This window comes from Centroberyx affinis, unplaced genomic scaffold, assembly GCF_046629955.1.
Source record: "Centroberyx affinis isolate AG114_WGS23_722 - 3 ecotype Tasmania unplaced genomic scaffold, CSIRO-AGI_Caff_v1 ptg001521l_1, whole genome shotgun sequence".
Taxonomy (NCBI): domain Eukaryota; kingdom Metazoa; phylum Chordata; class Actinopteri; order Beryciformes; family Berycidae; genus Centroberyx; species Centroberyx affinis.
Window position 1 is genome coordinate 249719 of NW_027279983.1, and position 18854 is coordinate 268572.

Below are 18854 nucleotides of genomic sequence, written 5' to 3' on the forward strand. Positions count from 1 at the left end.
TGGCAGTACGCCGCAGATCAGATGAACCTATGTATGGGAAAAATTGCATCTCGCAGCCAAAGACGCCTTCTAGAGGCCATCTCACAAAGCATTGTTGACTGCCTGCCTGCCTGACCTGAAGATGCCTTGTGATACTCTCGGCTACACCATGGGAAAAACACTCAGCAGAGTGTATAATTTCAGTGTATAATGTCAGTGGCTGATGTGACAATTTGGGGGACTCATAATTTAGCAGCAATCAGGTGTTTTAACACTTCTGTTTCATTCTTCCCACTGTATTGAGCCTTTCCAAAGGTCAGTGAAATGGAATTACAATGTTTCCAATCAAATGATTGCTTTCTGTCACTGAGTACGTATTTTACCAAAATTCCTAAATAATGCTATCTTTTTTTACTAAAATTCCTAAATAATGCTTTCTTTCTTTTAGAATTACAGCAGAAAAATGTTACAAATGTTGAGCCATGACTATGATTAGTCATGGTCTTGAATGGGACTCACATTGGTCTCATCTCGTTCTTGACTCAGTTTTGCCCCCCTCAAAGTCTTGGTCTTGACTCAGACTTGATTCGCTCTGGTCTTGGTTTTGACTCAACCTCGGATTATGTGGTCTTGACTACAACACTACTGTCCACTATCTTCCATGGCCCGTTACCTTCAATGGCGACCGCATGCAGAGAAAAATGAAGCCCTGTTTACTACAGACACAGGGAAGGCCATGTCCAGGTCCTGGTTTGTTGCCCTTGCCTGATATCAGACAGAATTGTCAACCCGTTACACTCCATTTCCATCTTCAGCAGCAGTCAACTCGGTGGAGTGGGCGGATTCAAAGGTCTGGAACCAGGCAATTGCTGCCTGACTCCATCTCTTGCGCTAGTGCTGTGGTCTCTCTCCTGACCTGTACACCACCCATTCTTTTAGTATTGGTGCAGCTTCCTCAGAAGTTGGACTGCAATTTTAAAGGCCATGGGACATTGGTCTTCAGATGCTTTTGAACGTTACATTAGATTAAGCTCTAGTGAGATTATTTCAGATCAAAGAGCCATGGGCGTTGATATTTTAATCAAACATGCTGTAAGTGCATCCTACTAATAAACATGCTGCATTAAAAACAGTGCATTAAAAACGATGGCTAGGTTTCACTTATGCTGACGATACCGTATATTTCCTTTATATCACATGGTACAGCAGCTACGGACCATCTAGCATCAGTACACATGGTCTAATGGAGCAAACTTGCTCCATTAGGAGCAATCTCATGACTCATTTAATCTCATGATGAGAGTGTTTCCTGACTGAACTCTGTTATTTGACTAGTTGATGTAGCAACAGGTTCATGACACAAGCTTGGAGTCATATGATTTGTTCCTGGTTAATGATTATCATAGTTTGTGTTTTTTTTCATGTGTCTTATTTTTCCATTTTCCCTATTTCAGGAGCCATTTCAAGAGCTCATCAAAGCGGTAACACCATGAGCAAGCTAATTCTAATTGCAGGTACGGCACATTGCAAATTGATTAAATTAATGTTCCCTTTACTTGAGTAAAATTTTAACCTTATACTTACCAACTACATTTGTGATTTTGAAGGTCTCTGTTGCACCCTTGGCAGTTTGGGTGAGTTGACAAATTGTATCAACAGTTCATAATACAGTCTTATCAGCAACTGAACAAAGTCCCAAAATAAAAATGATCTTTAATTTAATGACGCATGAAGTATATGAATTATAACGGATTATTCTTCAAAGATGAATGAAAATCAAAATTTAATACATGCTTTTTCTTCCATGTTTCAGCCTCTTCTTACAGACTGGCATGTTACTTCACTAACTGGTCCCAATACAGATCTGGAGATGGGAAGTTTATGCCTTCAAATATTGATCCAAACTTGTGTACCCACCTGATCTATGCCTTTTCTGCCATTAATGATGCCAATGAGCTGGTCACCGTAGAATGGAATGATGAGGCACTCTACAAATCCTTTAATGGACTCAAAGACAGGTCAGTCCTTTACACCAAGATTTAGTGTGAAATGTTATGGGAAGTAATCATTGTTGAAAACTAACGTTGAATGTTCCCATAGGAATCCTAATCTCACAACACTGTTGGCAGTTGGTGGCTGGAACTTTGGCACACCAAAGTGAGATGTTTTACACACAATATATCAGAACATTTAAAATCGATATCCACTTTTGAGAACACTTTTTTTTTGTTCAAATGCTCTCCAGATTCACTACGATGGTGTCAACACCAATCAACAGAAAAAAGTTCATCCAGTCCTCTATCTCTCTGCTGAGAAAACATGGTTTTGATGGGCTAGACCTGGACTGGGAATACCCTGGAGCACGAGGAAGCCCTCTAGAGGACAAACAGAGATTCACGCTGTTATGCAAGGTCAGATCCAGAATTATTCTTCTTGGATAGTCACCATTAGAAATACATATGACATATATGTTTGATGTTTAACACAGTCAGACTACTGAATGCTTCTGTATTGTATAGGAACTCCTAGAGGCCTATGAGGCTGAGGGACAAGCGACTGGCCGTCCCAGATTAATGGTCACTGCTGCTGTGGCTGCTGGGAAAGGAACCATTGATGCTGGTTATGAAATAGCAGAGATTGCTAAGTACACCGAAGTTTCATTCTCCACATCATTCCCACGAGTAACCGTTGTCATGTGTTGGTCAACATGATCTCACTTCATTTTCTCAGGTATGTGGATTTCATTAATGTGATGACATATGACTTCCATGGTACCTGGGAGAAAGTCACAGGACATCACAGCCCCTTATACAAGGGATCCCATGACACTGGAGACCAAATTTACTTAAATACTGTGAGTACAGGGATTCATATTTTAGCTACAGGAATGTATTTCTGTCTATTTAGAGATGTGTTTCACTCTCTCTTCCCCGCCCAACTCTCTATTTTTTCTCTCATTTCAGGACTTTGCCATGAAGTATTGGCGGGACCAGGGAACACCTGTAGAAAAGCTGAATTTGGGGTTTGGTACATATGGACGAACATTTCGCCTCTCCTCTGAATCCAGTCAGGTTGGAGCACCAGCCAGCGGTCCTGCGGCTGCGGGCCGTTTCACCAGGGAGGCTGGCTTCTGGTCCTATTATGAGGTGAAATTGGCAGTTATGCATCCAATGAATTTATCTCTACAGTCTCAAGGCCTAATAATTTTCAGAAAAGCTTCTAAGAAGATTTATACATAATTTTTTACCATATATGGTTTGACAAGTTTCTGGTGATTTTAATGCATTGCATCAAAATGTGATATGTGACCCCTTTTCAGATCTGCACTTTCCTTCAAGGGGCCAGTGTCCAGTGGAGTGAGGATCAGAAAGTTCCATATGCCACCAAAGGAAATGAATGGGTTGGATTTGACAACAAGGACAGCTTTGAGACTAAGGTAGTCATCTGTTCCTACAAAACTATGGCTCGGTAATTCCTCTGCAAATGGCCAGCTGTACACAGGTACAGCTACAGATACAGTGCATAGACATAGATTCAACTGTTGAAGTGTTTTCTTCCTTATTCACTCAGGTCCGTTACCTAAAAGACAACAGGTTTGGAGGAGCCTTCATCTGGGCTCTGGACCTGGATGACTTTGCTGGACAGTTCTGTGGACAGGGCAACTACACGCTCATCAGCCACCTGCGCTCTCTTCTGGGTTCAGGTAAAACAAAAGGTTTCTGAAAGTGTCAAACCCTATCTTATACTATCTTCATGTTGGTGAAATTTTGAAGGGACAGATATTGCTAGTTAGCAATATATTCTTTAATTTAATGTATTTCAGCTTATCCTTAATTCTCCACCTTCGGTCACCTTCAGTTAAAACTGACTCTCACTCCTCCAGATCTTCCTCCCCTTCCACATACAACTACTCCAAATCCAGTGACTCCGTCTACAACCAAAAAACAACCTGACACTTCAAGTGGTGGCATAACCACAACCACTACCACCTCTACCACCCCCACCATGGGACCTGATAGTAACTTCTGTGCTAGAAAGGCAGGTGGGGTGTATGCCAAGCCCGATGCTCCAGGCTCTTTCTACAATTGTGCCAATGGCATGACCTGGATCCAAAACTGCCCCGGTGGCTTAGTCTTTCGAGACAGCTGCAAATGCTGTGGCTGGCCTTGAAGAGTCACACATCATTATACAGTCCATAAGAGGTAATAGCTATATGCTTTATAACATGTGCATTATTGTAAGTTTGGCAATTTCTTGTGATTCATCACGTCCTTTATGTTTACAATTCAGACAATAGAACAGAGATCACAACACATTTATTTTATTGTCAAGCTTTCTTCATGTTAATTCATTTTAATCAACTGTACTCAAGTATCTCTGACACTCAAGACAGCAGTTTTCAGAGGGAAAGGATAAATCTTAAAATTTCTTTTAACTTTTTGCAATGAAATCAGTGCCTGAAATGGGCCAGTACTCACCGGTAATGAGTACCGGCACTTCTGATGTTTGTCCACATGAGTACCCTTACTTCTTATTGCGTACCGGCACTTCCTGGTACGCCTTAGTTGAATGAAGAGAGTATCTCCATATGAAAAAAGTGCGCCATAAACTTGATAGAGCTTCATTTAAGCAGACAGAATCCTACAGACTGAAGGCAGCGCTCCGCTCACACAGAGTGAGTCAAACTGCAGCCGAAAACAAAGCTGCATAGCTCAAGTGAAGAGGTGTCACTCTGGCCCTAAATTAAATAGCCTCTTTTAATTACCGTGTTCTGCAATATTAAAAGCATTCTACTGACGTTTTGCCCCGCATAGACAGATTGTAAAGAATATAATGGCTTACATTCTGATGCAGGACTTTGTGGGCAAAACGACAGTGGAATTATATTGTGTAGAAAAAATAAATACATTTATATTGTGACTTGATCTGATGGAGCAGAGCAGTCAGTGGAGCCCAGGGCCATTAAAGTGTCAATCATGAAGAAATTCATGGTAATCAAACGACAATATGTCCAATGAACACTACTGGTCAGGTGCCAATAGAGAGAAAAGAAAATAGAGGATGTGTAAGCACAAATGAAAAGTATGTTATTGCGCCAAGGAGGAATATATGTACGTAAAAAGTTACATAATGCTAGTTTTCTTATATCATGACTGTCAACAACAAAAGGTCAATATTGCTTTGTTGCCACTACCTCCAAAGAGCACAGACAGCTCTGTCCGTCAGTTATATAAAGACAATAGTGGCCTCTGTCTTCATCAGTCTTCTGTATGCTTGTAAGTATGTAATCTTTCTCTGATGTAATCAGCCCAACCCAGCACATTTTTCTGTGTTTATTTTTCTTTTTAATGGCAATGTTTTGCAGCTAAACTGACTGCAGTCTTGTTTCATTTTCAGTCGGTTTTATTGTAGCATATATGCAATATTATATTTGTATGTAAAAATACATTTGAAGTGGGATATATTACCAAGATATGCGTATAACTATAAATATGTCCAAGACATGCGATGCTCATGTCATGCAACTGCTGAATTAGGGTACTGGCACCTTTTTTGGTCCAATTCAGGCACTGAATGAAATAAATGATAATGGAGGAATTCCAATTTCATTAGTGTACTGTGTGTTGTGTTCAGAATTAAAGAATGTAAAATATATCAATGAAAATAAACACCTAAAAATAAAATAAAATAATTTGTGCCATTTTTCAGCAATGCGTCTCACCCTCTTGTGTGCAAATTCATATTACCTTTACAACTCATGATTCATTTTCAAGACCATAGTGGTTGTCAGTGAAACTACAGCATTTTAATTACTTATTTTACCCTATTCATGCATGCACAAAAGGGTAAATAGTACAATGTCATTGTTTCCACAGGGAGAGAATCTGGCTATGCAAAGCACATTTTTCAACAAGCACAAATCATCATTTCAAGTATTTCCATTTCACATATTTTATAATGAACTATCTTTTTATATTATTGCCTATTACACAGTATTATCAGCAGCCAAAACAAATAAACAATTTATTTTTTAGGTTTTGATGGTAAAAGTGACATGAAATGATTATCATCACAACTGCCTACCACAAAACCAAAATCATTATGGATGTAAAAAATGCAAATGGGCTCCACAGAGTTGACCAGTGATCATTTTTCCACAGCAAGGCCAACACAATATGTTAATCACACAAAATTAAAAATAATTCTTTGTTTAGCGGAAATGACAGGCCATTGAGCAAATCATATCTTTTGGCTTCAAAATACAAAATCTTAAGTGTTTTGTTTTGGGGTTGAGTGACAAATGAGTGAGTCAAAGCTGATTCTGCTTGGTCCTGTGGAGAAATTAAGACTATTGAATATTAACAGCCACAGTAGCACAGGCTTAGGATTGCACTCGTTACCAATACTGTGTTTCCCTTAGAGCTCATGAACAGAGTTGTGGGGATCGGGGAGCTTCTGAATGTCGCAGTTTTGAATCAGATTGAAGTAAAATACTACCAGCTCCTCGTAGTTCTTTTTCGAAATCCTTTCATTGATGCCATGGAACCTAAGAAAAAGAAAAGACTGACATATTTTCCTGATATCCTGCCATCTTACTGTTCCTGTTGAATGCGGGCTTTATGTTACCAAGAGATATACCAGAGCAGAGAGCTCAGCTCGGCTAAACTTTGGCTCTATACATAAAACCCTTGTTATTTGTTCAGGGGGGACTTTAACTGAACAGTGCAGCTGGGTCACATGGTTAGATCACAAGGCTGTGAGGTGGTCTTGTGACCAACAACAGAACGCTGCCTTTTGTTGACCAGTCTCCCATCTAGTTTGCCAGTTAATTATACTGCACATGTAATTTATTGTAATGACTGCAGCAGATTGCAGAGTAAATTTGTACTCAGTGTTGAACAATACATCTGAGATTCTTACCTCTGAGCATCACCTGGTTTAAACCAGATAGGGGCAAAGCGATAGGTGTCATTGGTCAGCTCTTTGAAGTGACGGCTGTCTGTGTTCCCAATACAAATACCTGCATATTCAACACAACATCAAAATACTTCAGACATAGTATGAATTAAAGAAATTAAATTTGTATGCCATCACATCTATTTGCTTTCTGACCTGGGGCGACTGTAACTCCTGGAAACAAGTCCAGCACAGTTTTCTTAATAATCTGGAACCCAAAAGCCTTGTCATCATAGGAGCTGACAGGCAGAGGGTCAAAGCCTTCCACCAGCTCCATCTTCACACGCTGGTCCCCTACTGTAGACTGGATGAGGTCCAGGACCTAGACAGCAAGACAACACACATCTTGTTCAACTAAGAGTATCCATGGTGAAAAATTAGGAATTCTTAAAAGAGGAGAAATTGCTGACCCCACCTCTTGTAATGACTGTGCTGAATGGATACGTAGATTTACATAAGCTTCAGCAAGGGAGGGGATGATGTTCACCTGTGAGGACGCAGATAATTTGGGGTTTCTTTTAGAGACAAATGGCACTGCTTACTGTACATTATCATTTCCTGTAAATTACATTTCTTTTTCAAAAATTGCTCGTTGTACCTTAACTCCTGCATTAAACATGGTGACAGCTGTGGTCGTCCTTACAAAAGCATTGGTGTCTGGTCTTCTTTCCATTACCCTGCAACATAAAACATACTTATTGATTTATTCCAATGGTTACGGGAGAAAACATGCTGAATCCAATGTAGGATATAATTACCTGCCAAGGAGTGGAGAAAACAGCCACAAATTCGACATTATGAACTTCATCGGGAGCTTGAACTGTCAAGTCAAAGAATCAGTAATAAAAATATTATAAGGAGAGGTATGACCTGGTACACACATTGTATGGAGTAGTAGGCTAGTAGTAGGTTACCCCAGTGTCTTACCTTATGAGCCAGGTGTTCAAAGGTGCCACCTTCAGGCCCATGACCAAATAGCCTCGGCATGGGGTTCTCCTCTAGTCTGAGGAAACAGTGTGAGACAGCAAACATATTGCATTTTGATTAACAACACTTGTTTTTAGACATTCTAAATGGCAAGAATGGGGTGGAACACATGAAGACTTACTCAGGGAGAATTACCGGAATACATCACAGGAAAGTCAGTGAGTTTAGGATCTTCCAGTAGATTAAAGTGCAGGCTTTGATTCAGAGAAATTTTTCCTCTCACCTTTTGACAGCTGCAGCCAAGATGCCAATGCTGCTCTCACTGGGAGGCATGGAGGAGTGACTAGGGACCATAGACACACTCAGCTTCACTGTAGCCTGGCCCTTCTCACTTATCCCAATCCTACACAACACAAACACACATATAACACTGAATATGCAACAAAAGTCAATACATCACCTGCATTTTCTAAACAATTTAGAAACACTGGTGATTTGCATTCTACTATGCTAGGCAACAAATTATGTTTCTTGGCAGACAAAGGTAACTGGGAAAACATGATTTCTGTTGTGATGTGTTGAGGGTTGGCCTAATGGATTAGTTTTTTAGTAACAGCTACAAAGTTAAAAGCATGTTGAGGATGCCTCAGGCTGGCACAGAGAGTTTGTTACACTAGAGAACAGCAGTGGTAGGTTCTCACAGAGCTGCAGGTCCCTCGAGTCCACTGATGACTCCATCCAGTACGGCCAGGCCCTCGTCCAGGACAAACGCCAGCTGCACACCACGCTGCTTCAGCACACGCACTATGGTCATGGCCCCCTTGAAACCACTGATCTATATCGAAATATACGCACACAGAAACAAACGCTCAAATCTAATATTTCAACCCTCATTTACATTTGCAATGTCAAATAATAAAAATAAGCAGGACATTAGTGTATATTTTGTCACAATTTGTCATAATTTGGCGTACTTCTTCATCATGACCAAGGCCAATGTAAAATCCCCTGCGTGGTGCATAGCCCTTTAGCAATAAGTACTCCAGGGCCTGGAGAATTCCCTGGAGGAAAAGTATTTTAGTCAGACTAGCACAGGTATTTTACTTACCAAGAAATGTTGGATTAGTTAAGTATGTAATGTAAGTATTTAGTGGCAAGATCACACAAAACATCACATTATCACTCACCATTACAGACTGCTTGTCGTCAATGGTCCCTCTACCATAGATGAAACCATCCATTTCCTTGGCAGAAAATGGCGGAGCCTCCCAGCCGTCCGATTCTGAGGCGGGCACTACGTCGATGTGGGCCAGCAGCATGTAGGGTAGCAGGGCCGGCTGGGAGCCCCGCACCCAAAACAGGTGGCTGTAGTCTGCCACCAATTCATGATGAACCAAGCTTGAAGAGAAGACTGTTGGGAAGGCTGACACAGGAAGACATGTACATGATTACTTACTTCAGCATTACCAATTTGACACTTTCTGACATGTCTAAACTTGTTTTACACATTGTTACAATATTGACAGGTTTTGAATAAAGCACTCCAGAATTGTCAAATTAAGTTCAACTTCATATTAAAAATACTTTCACCTTTTCAATGTCACCTAACTTTAACATTCATTTAGCCTTCAAGAAAGCCGATGACGACCTCACTGTCTTGGAGAGTGATTCTGCAAATTCCCCAAATTATTTCGGGGTCATGAGTCTCAGCAGTTGAGGGAGGGAGTGAAAAGACTAGCGTTAGGTTACAGTGAAAAGTTTTGTAAGACATACACGCCCACGGGGTGTAGCTGTGTGTGTGTACATGTCTGGCAGCCAAGTTGTTGACGAATTTGCACCATTGTAGTCTGTAGTTTTATAACTCATAGTCGCGGTTGATTGGCCGAGTCACGCGCGAAGCCATTGTGCAATAGCCATAAACACACACACACTTTACACTGTGTACGTTTATCGGAGCACACTAGCCTATGAGTTTATGTAAACGTTAAATATAATCACCACTACTGTGTTACTGTCAAATGGGACGTACCTTTCCGTAATAGCTTGTGAAACTCAACCAGCGCGGTGGTGTTGAAGTCTGTCTGTGTGGATGACACGGTGGGAATCCGGATAGCCTCTGCATGAATGGAGAGATGCACTGGTTGTCACAAATGGCTAGCCTACTACACCTTTCTTTGAGAGGTCAGCAGGTGCAACTTGCTTCATGTTGTCAACCTTTATATTTCGACTCAAAGTAAAAGCAACCAAAAAAAACCACCTTTAAAATTAGCAAGAAGCTCCTCTCTCTGACGCTGGTTTATCTCAGGCGTGAGGTTGTTTGTCTTTTCCCACTGTGCAACCTGAAGTCCGACATTCACGTCCAGCGAAAGTGTCCTGACAGAGGCTACGGTAAACAACACTAGGGTAATAATTAGTAAGCTACAAATAATTATCTTTAAAAACTTGCATACTCTGAACTTTGGTCCACGATCTGTCATTTTCGCTCATCTGCGTGTTGACAGCGGCACTCATTCGCTGGCTGACTGTCGGTAGATTGAGCTGTGAATTGTTGTATGAGAGCCACCTGCTGGCCTGAAAGCAGAAAATCATCACAACCTACATGTCAACTATTCTGCAAAACCCCCTACAAATGTTATATGACAGCGTTCCCACCAACTTTCACTACCCACTGGTACCAAGCTAAACCATTCAGTGCTTTGTAAACTGTCAGAAAGCATTATAGGCATCAACAAGAAATAAAAATAAGATCGTTTTTAAAAATTGATTTTGACACATTTTTAATATTCCTTGTGCAGCTGTATGATAAAAGCATGCTTCACTGTATTAAAAATCATTAGCCCTCTGTGTACATCTACCCTACACCTGAAAAAGTAATTCATATGCATTTTCTCACGTATTATGAATTATCACAGACACAAACAGGCCTATATGAAGCAAAACATCCTTTATTGAAACATGGTCCAAACATTAAAAAACACCCAAAACATACAAAATTGTACAGTAATACCCCATCTGTTGAAATAGCACCATCACACCAGACAATTTGGGTTAGGAAATAGAAAAAGGAACCACATCCACATTATTTTTTATAAATACTAAATTTTAGAAAATCTTCCAAACTCTTTCAAGGTTTGACTGCATCTCTGTACTTGTGCCATTGGTTTGACTATAGGAACAAGTGCATGTTTGTAACACATACATAAAAGCTATGAAAATGTAAAATTGGATTTTCTAGTGTGCTCCCACAGAGTCACACAACACAGTCAAGTATTTAAACCCACAAGTGACAAGACTTTCCTGAACATATTCCAAAACAAGGTCATCCTGGCCTGCTGGCTTGGTAAAAACTGTAACATCAGCCAAGAAGCAAAGTATAAACCAAATTAATTTCCAATAACCTCTCAGCTGTAAGCCACCAGAGAGGGTTAAAATGAACTGGAGTTACTCCTGTGCAGAGAGAGGGTCCAGCACTGGTGTGTCCTGAGTCTCCACCTGAGGCAAAAGCCCTTCCTCACCGTCTGACCCCTGGCTCAGACTGTCCAGTAAGGCCACAAAAGGATTGTAAGAGTTGTCCTCCACACAGACATAAATGAGGTAAAGGAGGCATGCCACAATGAGGAACACCAAAATCTGGATGTAGATGGGTACCAGGCGGCGCTCCACCTCCTGTCTCTCCAGGGTCATGGGACTGAGAGGGGTGTCTGGGTATTTGAACTGGACTGGTCTCCCTGCTGCACCTTTGATAGGCCTCCGACGGGTGGCGCTGGAATACAACAGGATCAACGTCAAGGGCGTCACTTTGTGTTGAAAAGTGGTGGGGACATAATAGGGCTGGGCGATAATTCAATATTATTGTTTATCGTCTTTCAATGGAATCATATTGTGATGATATGAAGGTATTTTGATATCGTGACACATTTCTGCAGTCTGAATTGATGATGACAAGCAAATTTTACTTAAAAACTCTGATAAAATGAGGTATGGTAGGAATATTATTTGAATATTTCTGTTTTGTTTGACATCACACCTAACATTATCATTCGGTTCAATGAGATGAACATTCATTTGATTATTCAACATGATTTTGCATACATGAACTATATCGTGATATATATTGATATCGAGAACAATCCTTATGATTATCGTGATATTGATTTCAGCCATATCGCCCAGCCCTAGGACATAAGGGCTCAGATGAAAAAACATTTTCGGTCTTCCGCATATGTTATTTTAGGCAATGTAATGGGGAGATCGGTATGAGGTCAGAGTAGATAATTACGGTGACAAAAAAATTGCATAACATAATTTTAAAATCAATGGGCTAGGGGGGATTTTTTTTTTTTAGCTGATGTTACTTTTTTTGGACAATGCGCATTTATTTCTTCTATATTTACATTGCGTTGTATGTTTTCTTATTGTGCAAATAAACCTTTCTCAAAGCGTTCTCATTTGTTATTTAACATTTCTTGGTGCAAGCTATTCTTCAGAACATTTTTAACAAATTATGCTTTTAAAAAGTGATGGGGACAAAATCGGCCATTTCAAAAAGTGGTGGGGACATGTCCCCAGCGTCCCCAGTGTAAATGACACCTATGATCAACGTATTGATACACAAATCCACATTTGGTCAAATTCAACAGACCTCCCAAAAATAGTGTCAAAACAGCCAATTCGTTACAACAGCAACACGAGGGAACTCAATTGACGTGCTTCATTTCTATCTCATGGTTCACTGGTGCAATGTACTGCTGGACACTCACCACTCGCAATGCCACCTGAAAGCACACAGTAATTTAATGCTGAATGTGTATTTGTACAGTAATATGTATGGTCTAGTGTCTACTGTCTTCCACTGTTCCCTTGCACCATATACAGTATGAGGTTCTGTTGTCCCTCTACCATGTGTGTAATTATATAATGTGTTACTCTGCAGGTTGTCTATCTGCCTCTGCATCAGCACCACCAATTCAAACCTCTGTACATTTCTTGTACTTTGCTGAAAATAAAATGATTCTGATTCAACAACAGCTCAAACAAAAAGTGAAGAATTTATCATTGCCGGATCGTAATACTGAGGATATCATTGTACTCACTAGATGCCTGTGGGCGTGGGCACAGCATCTGGAAACATTTCCTTGAGAATATCTGTCACAGGCTCCTGAGGAAGCTAGAACAGAAGTTGGAAATTATTGACAAACAGCAACAGACGAGACAAAAAAAAACTTCCCAGCCGCCAGTCACCAGTGTCCCACAAAGACAGAAGATCAGCCAGTCAGGTAGAAAAGGAAACGGTGATAGTTAATCTAATGAGCAAAAGATCTACTTTAAAACAGAGCACCTACTATGGTTATTGTGCAATACTGTGTTACATACTGCCGTTATTCAAAGACAATATGGTATCTTATTTTATAACCAGTTTAAACCAGCATTACATTTGCTGGTGTGAGTTTAATATAGCAACACTGACACACTAAAACAGTTACACATTAGCCACCAAATAAAGAGTGTCTGGCAGACTTTGTACATGCCCCTATCAAGTGATCAGAACAATGTAAAGGAAATAAACCAAGTCAGAAAGCAGTTGCATGTGCCTTCATTTCCAGTTTGTCAGGGGAGGCCTTGGGCGTGTAGTACAGGGATTGGTTCTTCATGGTATACTTGTCCGCCTTTGGCATGTCAAGCTAAGAAAATGAGACGCAACAGACATGATATGCTCCAATTACTCTACATCTCCTTCGCAACCGTGTGCACCCAAATACAGCAATGCAGACTGTGCCTGGTGAACTCTTTAACTGCCACCAAAGTTTGAGCTGAAAGTAAATATATGACTGAAATATATGACAGCACCACTGACCCTGTTGGACGGCGGCCAATGTTCCTGTACATTGCTCCCGTTAAGCCCTCTCTCCCTGTCTGCACTAGGAGAGAGAGAGCTCCGACTCTCCATCTGTTGTTAGAGTGAGAACGTACATCACTCAGTCAGCACTCCAGCAGTGCGTACTCACAACACCCAATGAAACGCAATGGTAGGGTAATGTTTAAAAAAAGTCGGACTGTGTGGACCAAATACTTATGGGTCTAACATCCCTCCTCAACCATCTGAGTGATGCTGAAGGTCTGAGAGGAGGATGAGGTGGAACCGTGGAGCGTAACGGACTGAGATGCAGATGGAACCTGTGGGGGTTAGTGTTACTGACATGTTAACAGAACAGAGGTTTTTTTTTTTTTTTTTTTAAATAAGTTTACCACCCAATCCTTACACCAGTGTCAGAGAAGTGAGAAAATTATGACCATCTCTATAAAACAAGATATCCCATGGCCAGTGTGGGAAAAAACTCGATATGGAGTTACTCTGTCAGTCTAAGCACTGGACTGCTTAGAATTTAAGATCGAGAAGAGAGGTAGAGTAAGATCAGCATACCCCTGATCCTAATCCTGCGGGTCGATCTACAGAGGATGCTCTACTAAGCCCAGTGGGAATCTGTGGGCAGCGAGACCGACTCCACTCTGATGATGACTCTACCACATTCCCTGCATTCCTCTTGAGACTGGGTTCCCAGTGTCTAGGTGCACGAGCGCGCTAGACGAGGCCGGTGGCAATCCCATCAAACACACAGAAAAACCTCAGTTTCACCAGAGAATTCAAATTTGACAGCATTTCGTACAAATAGTGTGAAGATCTGTCGTAGTTACCAGTCTTGATGAGAGTGAAAAGCACTGGTGATGAACATAACCACCATTCTGCAAATGCAACTCTGCCTGTGAAATGTTAAAAAAAAAAAAACTTTCATAAAACAAAAACCTTTAAGATACAAGTGCTTATTCCAGAGAATGGGCACTTTCCATTGGAGCCTGAGTTTAAGGCCACTAAGTGGCACTGCAGGGAAGAATTTTTCATCCAGCCAGTGAAAAATGGACATGTGAGACAATACAAGGCCTGTTTAGGTGCAAAAGTGAATAGGTGATGTAAGCCCATAATTTCAGCCAATTCAAGAAATACTATTCATAAAGAAGAAATCATTCTGACAATTTACTCACCTGGCTGCTCTCTTGCTGGGCCTGTTCCAACTGTGAAACTGTTTCATGTCTTGCTTGTTCTGAACCTGTAAAAGTCACAGAAAATAATAAAATGTTACATGCAAATGATTATCTGGATACTAGCCATGGGGACAATCTAAAAACGTTCATGGTCATACCTGACTCTTCTTCCTCATCTTCCCCATTCTCCTCCTCCTCCTCTTCACTGTCAGAGTACAGGGCACCGTCCCCCGTACCGTTCGGTCTGTGCTGGACATCAGGCTGAAGCAGTTTCATAAGCTTCTTCTCATACAGGGCCCTGGTGGAGGCTAGCACAGACAAACAAGCCTCAAACTTTAGGTAGCTGGTTTTCTAAAGGCCTCTAAAATACAATATCTGAAAAGGCAAAATAGGGTAACGGACCCTACTCTCCAGACTGAAGGTGGATATTAGGCTTAGGGCTGCACATTTAATAATAGTAAAGAAAAATGCATTAGTGACGACAGCAATTTCTCTATCTCAAGAGGCTACATTTTGTTGTTTATCTAGGGAGGGTGTTTCAGACCTGCAAATGCTATGCAGAACACCTGGCCTACAAAGGAAGTTGTGCACTGCAGTATTTTCTACACAGTGATTTTTGGATAATTTTGTGCTTTTTAGAGTCATCAATGTCTTGGTCAAACCAACAAATACAGTTGAAGTCAGTATATTCTGAGCAACCTCACCAACAATGGGTCCAGCTTTAACCCCATGTTTGAGCAGCGTGGCCTTGAGCTCATCATCAGTCAATCTACTAGGGTCCAGCATCTCTGGATCCCCTGGATCCTCTTCCTTGTCCTTTTCCTGGCAGAACAAAAATTGCCCACATATCACAAAACAGAAAATGATAAAGACCTTCATTAAAAGGAATTCCACTAACGAATGCTGTTGAAAACATGACAAAGACTGGTTTGAATGCCAACAGTTCAAAGGCATATGATGTAGAAGAAAAATACAGCTGAAGCCTCTGAAAAAATTGCTGCTTACATAACTGTTAAATTTCCATCTAATCAAGGTCCAAGTCTACTGCTATTAAATTTGCCTTTATTTATACCTAATGAACAACATGAGAAGAATAGTTTAATACGGTGAAAGATAGACATGCAAATCTTACAGCCTATTCTTATTTTTAAATTCTATCCTGATCAAGCAGTACGGTTAATTTCGAAGTGGAACCTATGCCAGACCAAAATAAACACAATCTGCCCAAACAGACGGTCCTTTTACCCCATGACACAACACAGCAATAGCTTTAGACTTGAAGTGCTAGTACAGCTCCTCCTCCTGGCACAAGTAAATGAATGTGACAGGTGTGAAAAGCAGGCAACAGCAATGGCAACCACTCACTACAGAAACGTCTCATGTAAATCTATACCAACCATACAGCTGGTGGTTCAGAAGTGAATGAGACCACAAATACGAAAGCAGGCTGAGGGACTGCTTGGTAGCAAATGACCCAGATTGCACTTCCCCCCACCCCTTCCCACCCCACCACACACACACACCACCCACAGACCCCACTGCAGTCCAGCGTGGTCAACTTCACAGCTGCTGACCTTGCAGGGTATCAGTTCAAATGTATTCACAGCAGCTGCAAAGGTTATACCTTGGATTGTGCTGCAAGTGTCACTAAAGACAACATGGTTTCTTCACCAGCTACAATATTTTTTTAAGGACACTTGAAATCGTCCAGTTCATTTCCCAGACATCTGGGGATTTCTACTCAGAATGAGAGCTCTGTCATGATTTCTTTGGGCAAGTTTGTTTTGGTCTGTAAAGTGCCCGATCTGAAATTAGACCCTGGTGACCATAGTGCACTGGACTGGGTGCTATCATCACCTTGCAGAGGCGTGCCATTATGCAAGTTACAATCAAGAGCAAAATGCACCAACCTGCAAAACTGCACATTGATTCTAGAAAAAAATATCCTGGTGCAAAACACCAAAAGGTTTATAGATCAACTCACATCGACATCTTGTGTTTGATCCTCCTCATCGCTGGAGAAATCGGCTGCATTTTTCTGATCAACGTGTTTCAAATACAACTCCACATAAACTTCTTTTTTGCTCTCCACAGGTGGCAACGCGACGTTGTGGGCAATCAAGTCCGACTTCAGCCTCGATTTGGAGAACTGAGCGGGATCCTCCACGAACACCGGCATGTCACAGCGACGAGACCGAAAATTAAAACTAACCTTATGTGATTCGCTTTTCTTACACCAGTAGAAAAAACGTATTTGATATCAGATGCAGTAGAAGAGCAACTCTCGGACAAAATCCTTTTCTGCTCAGTGAACCACACGGACTGAACTGGGAACAGCTGCAACTGTCCACTTGATTGACAGCCAAGTAAATAACACACAGCCAATGCAAGCGCGACCAGTGTGTCTGCAGGTTTGATTGAAATTTTAATTATATTGAATACTTTTTAACACCTTTTTAATGCCGATTTTAAGGATATACAAAACAAATCTCGTATTTGAAATAACGTTAACTTGACAATTATTGACAATCATAGACCCAGGTGTGGTGTTGGATAGCTAACGTTAGCTAGGTTAGCCGTTTTTGTTGGGTAACAGATAGCTGACTCTCTTTCAAGCTTAACCTAATCAATAAAAGGAAGTCCATACTGTTGGGTTTTGATAATGTTGAATGTTCAAAATCTGCACATAAGCTAGCAACTTCTCCAGCCAAGCCAGTAGTGAAATGACTGTATGGTTATACCGTGAACCTCCAGGTTTGGTCGCCGTTGGTGTCGTCGCGCCTCCGTCCGGTGAACAGCGGGACTGCATTTTGACTGGAGCGACGCCACCTAGTGGAGCAGGTAGAACAAGCGGAGTGAGTAGTTTCAAGTCTTGAAGATCATTTCTTAACATGTCACCAGACCTATAACATATAAGGCTGTAGGCTACCATATAGCCTAGATCAGTGTTTGTCAGTCCCTGGGGCCCAGAATAGCCTACTGCTGCTTTTCTATCGCATTCACCTGGCGTTCCAGGTATAAATCGGTCTCTGATTAGATGGCTAGAATGAAAACCACCAGGGTCCTGGCTCCTGGCTCCTGGCTCCCAAGGACTAAAATTGAGAACCACTGCCATATATCGTATGTTCAGAAAATGAATCACCTTCCAGTTTGCAAAAGTGGGCTTTAAACCTCAGGCATGTGCTCCCTTCCTCCTGTTTTGCTTCAGGCACAGACACCATAGCTGTTATCTTAGCAACCAATCTGGTAGCCTACAGACCTGAAACAAAATTGTTTTTCTCAAAAACTGCCAACACAAAGATGTAAATTATAGCTCTGGATGATAACAGTACTTCCACCTTGGGTGTAATTTGGTCCAAATAAACCTTGAATGTTTTTAACAAGAGATATTTGCAAGAGAAGGCCATCTCACAAGTTTCCCATTAATGGCAATTCACTGAGAGCAGAATGGTGCATTTTTTTCCCCACCGCATTTTGCGATGATGTTTGTGGTACCCAGAAATAGGGGCTGAAAAGGGCATACTCATTTAAAGCTGCACCAGGCAACGTTTGTGGCCCTGAATGGCAGCAAGAGGTAGCCTAACTTTTTGACTTTTGAGGGCTTGAATACCACAAAATCACATAACATAATGTCAGTAAACTGCACACTCCTTGGACCTAAATTTCTTCTAAGAGGAGAGGGTGAAAAAAGTATTTTGGCAGCAGCAAGTTAAGCCGTCGTTGGTGAGTCCAGCTTGCTCACTGCTGTTCAGGAGCAAGTTATGCATTTCGCTCTCAAGTTTAGATTTGCTCTGCAGCATTTCCCTCAAGTGACCATACCCGACACCACAATTTTATTTGGACAAATTGAGTGAATCTACGGTGTCTCAATTAGGGGGGATGGGATGATCTTCTCTGTTGCAGCCCTGTCATTTAGGCAGTCAAGATGGGTGTATATTTACATAAAAATCATC

General features: G+C 41.2%; 3 protein-coding genes across 4 annotated transcripts; 1 reads left to right on the forward strand and 2 right to left on the reverse strand.

The window, feature by feature from the left end:
• The first annotated feature begins 1468 nt into the window (after positions 1-1468).
• Positions 1469-4149, forward strand: LOC139650608 (acidic mammalian chitinase-like). The gene is made up of 11 exons (XM_071527323.1): positions 1469-1493; positions 1587-1613; positions 1793-1997; positions 2080-2136; positions 2225-2390; positions 2499-2623; positions 2710-2833; positions 2943-3125; positions 3299-3415; positions 3550-3682; positions 3863-4149. Exons 1-11 carry the CDS (start codon positions 1469-1471, stop codon positions 4147-4149), a joined length of 1449 nt encoding a protein of 482 aa, XP_071383424.1.
• Positions 4150-5461: 1312 nt separating this feature from the next.
• LOC139650627 (N-fatty-acyl-amino acid synthase/hydrolase PM20D1.2-like) lies at positions 5462-10370 on the reverse strand. Of its 2 annotated transcripts, none has more exons than XM_071527349.1 (13): positions 10121-10370; positions 9893-9979; positions 9051-9286; positions 8838-8924; positions 8565-8698; positions 8147-8266; positions 7864-7939; positions 7695-7756; positions 7535-7613; positions 7352-7423; positions 7093-7258; positions 6901-7000; positions 5462-6526 (listed from the first exon to the last, which is right to left on the reverse strand). In XM_071527349.1, the coding sequence occupies exons 1-13, from the start codon at positions 10338-10340 to the stop codon at positions 6397-6399; spliced, it is 1569 nt and encodes a 522-aa protein (XP_071383450.1). In that variant the 5' UTR covers positions 10341-10370; the 3' UTR covers positions 5462-6396. The 2 variants fall into 2 exon arrangements, with proteins under 2 accessions (XP_071383450.1, XP_071383451.1); XM_071527350.1 differs by having other exon boundaries at positions 5462-6543.
• Positions 10371-11304: 934 nt separating this feature from the next.
• lemd1 (LEM domain containing 1) lies at positions 11305-17080 on the reverse strand. Its single transcript, XM_071527361.1, has 9 exons — positions 16892-17080; positions 15606-15717; positions 15060-15209; positions 14898-14966; positions 14557-14618; positions 14285-14443; positions 13455-13544; positions 12957-13030; positions 11305-11626 (listed from the first exon to the last, which is right to left on the reverse strand). The coding sequence occupies exons 1-9, from the start codon at positions 17078-17080 to the stop codon at positions 11305-11307; spliced, it is 1227 nt and encodes a 408-aa protein (XP_071383462.1).
• Positions 17081-18854: the final 1774 nt, after the last annotated feature.

Excerpts from the sequence above, each read along its gene's own strand:
- LOC139650608 (XM_071527323.1), top strand. The coding sequence starts at position 1,469 with ATGAGCAAGCTAATTCTAATTGCAG. Across the intron at positions 1,998-2,079 it reads TTTAATGGACTCAAAGACAG|GAATCCTAATCTCACAACAC; the intron begins GTCAGTCCTTTA and ends ATGTTCCCATAG. Across the intron at positions 2,834-2,942 it reads ACCAAATTTACTTAAATACT|GACTTTGCCATGAAGTATTG; the intron begins GTGAGTACAGGG and ends CTCTCATTTCAG.
- lemd1 (XM_071527361.1), bottom strand. The coding sequence starts at position 17,080 with ATGCCGGTGTTCGTGGAGGATCCCGCTCAGTTCTCCAAATCGAGGCTG. Across the intron at positions 15,210-15,605 it reads TAAAGCTGGACCCATTGTTG|CCTCCACCAGGGCCCTGTAT; the intron begins GTGAGGTTGCTC and ends TGTCTGTGCTAG. Across the intron at positions 11,627-12,956 it reads CCCACGCCCACAGGCATCTA|CGCCACCCGTCGGAGGCCTA; the intron begins GTGAGTACAATG and ends GTTGTATTCCAG.
- LOC139650627 (XM_071527349.1), bottom strand. The coding sequence starts at position 10,340 with ATGACAGATCGTGGACCAAAGTTCAGAGTATGCAAGTTTTTAAAGATA. Across the intron at positions 7,614-7,694 it reads TTTTCTCCACTCCTTGGCAG|GGTAATGGAAAGAAGACCAG; the intron begins GTAATTATATCC and ends TTTATGTTGCAG. Across the intron at positions 7,259-7,351 it reads CAGCACAGTCATTACAAGAG|GTCCTGGACCTCATCCAGTC; the intron begins GTGGGGTCAGCA and ends CTTGCTGTCTAG.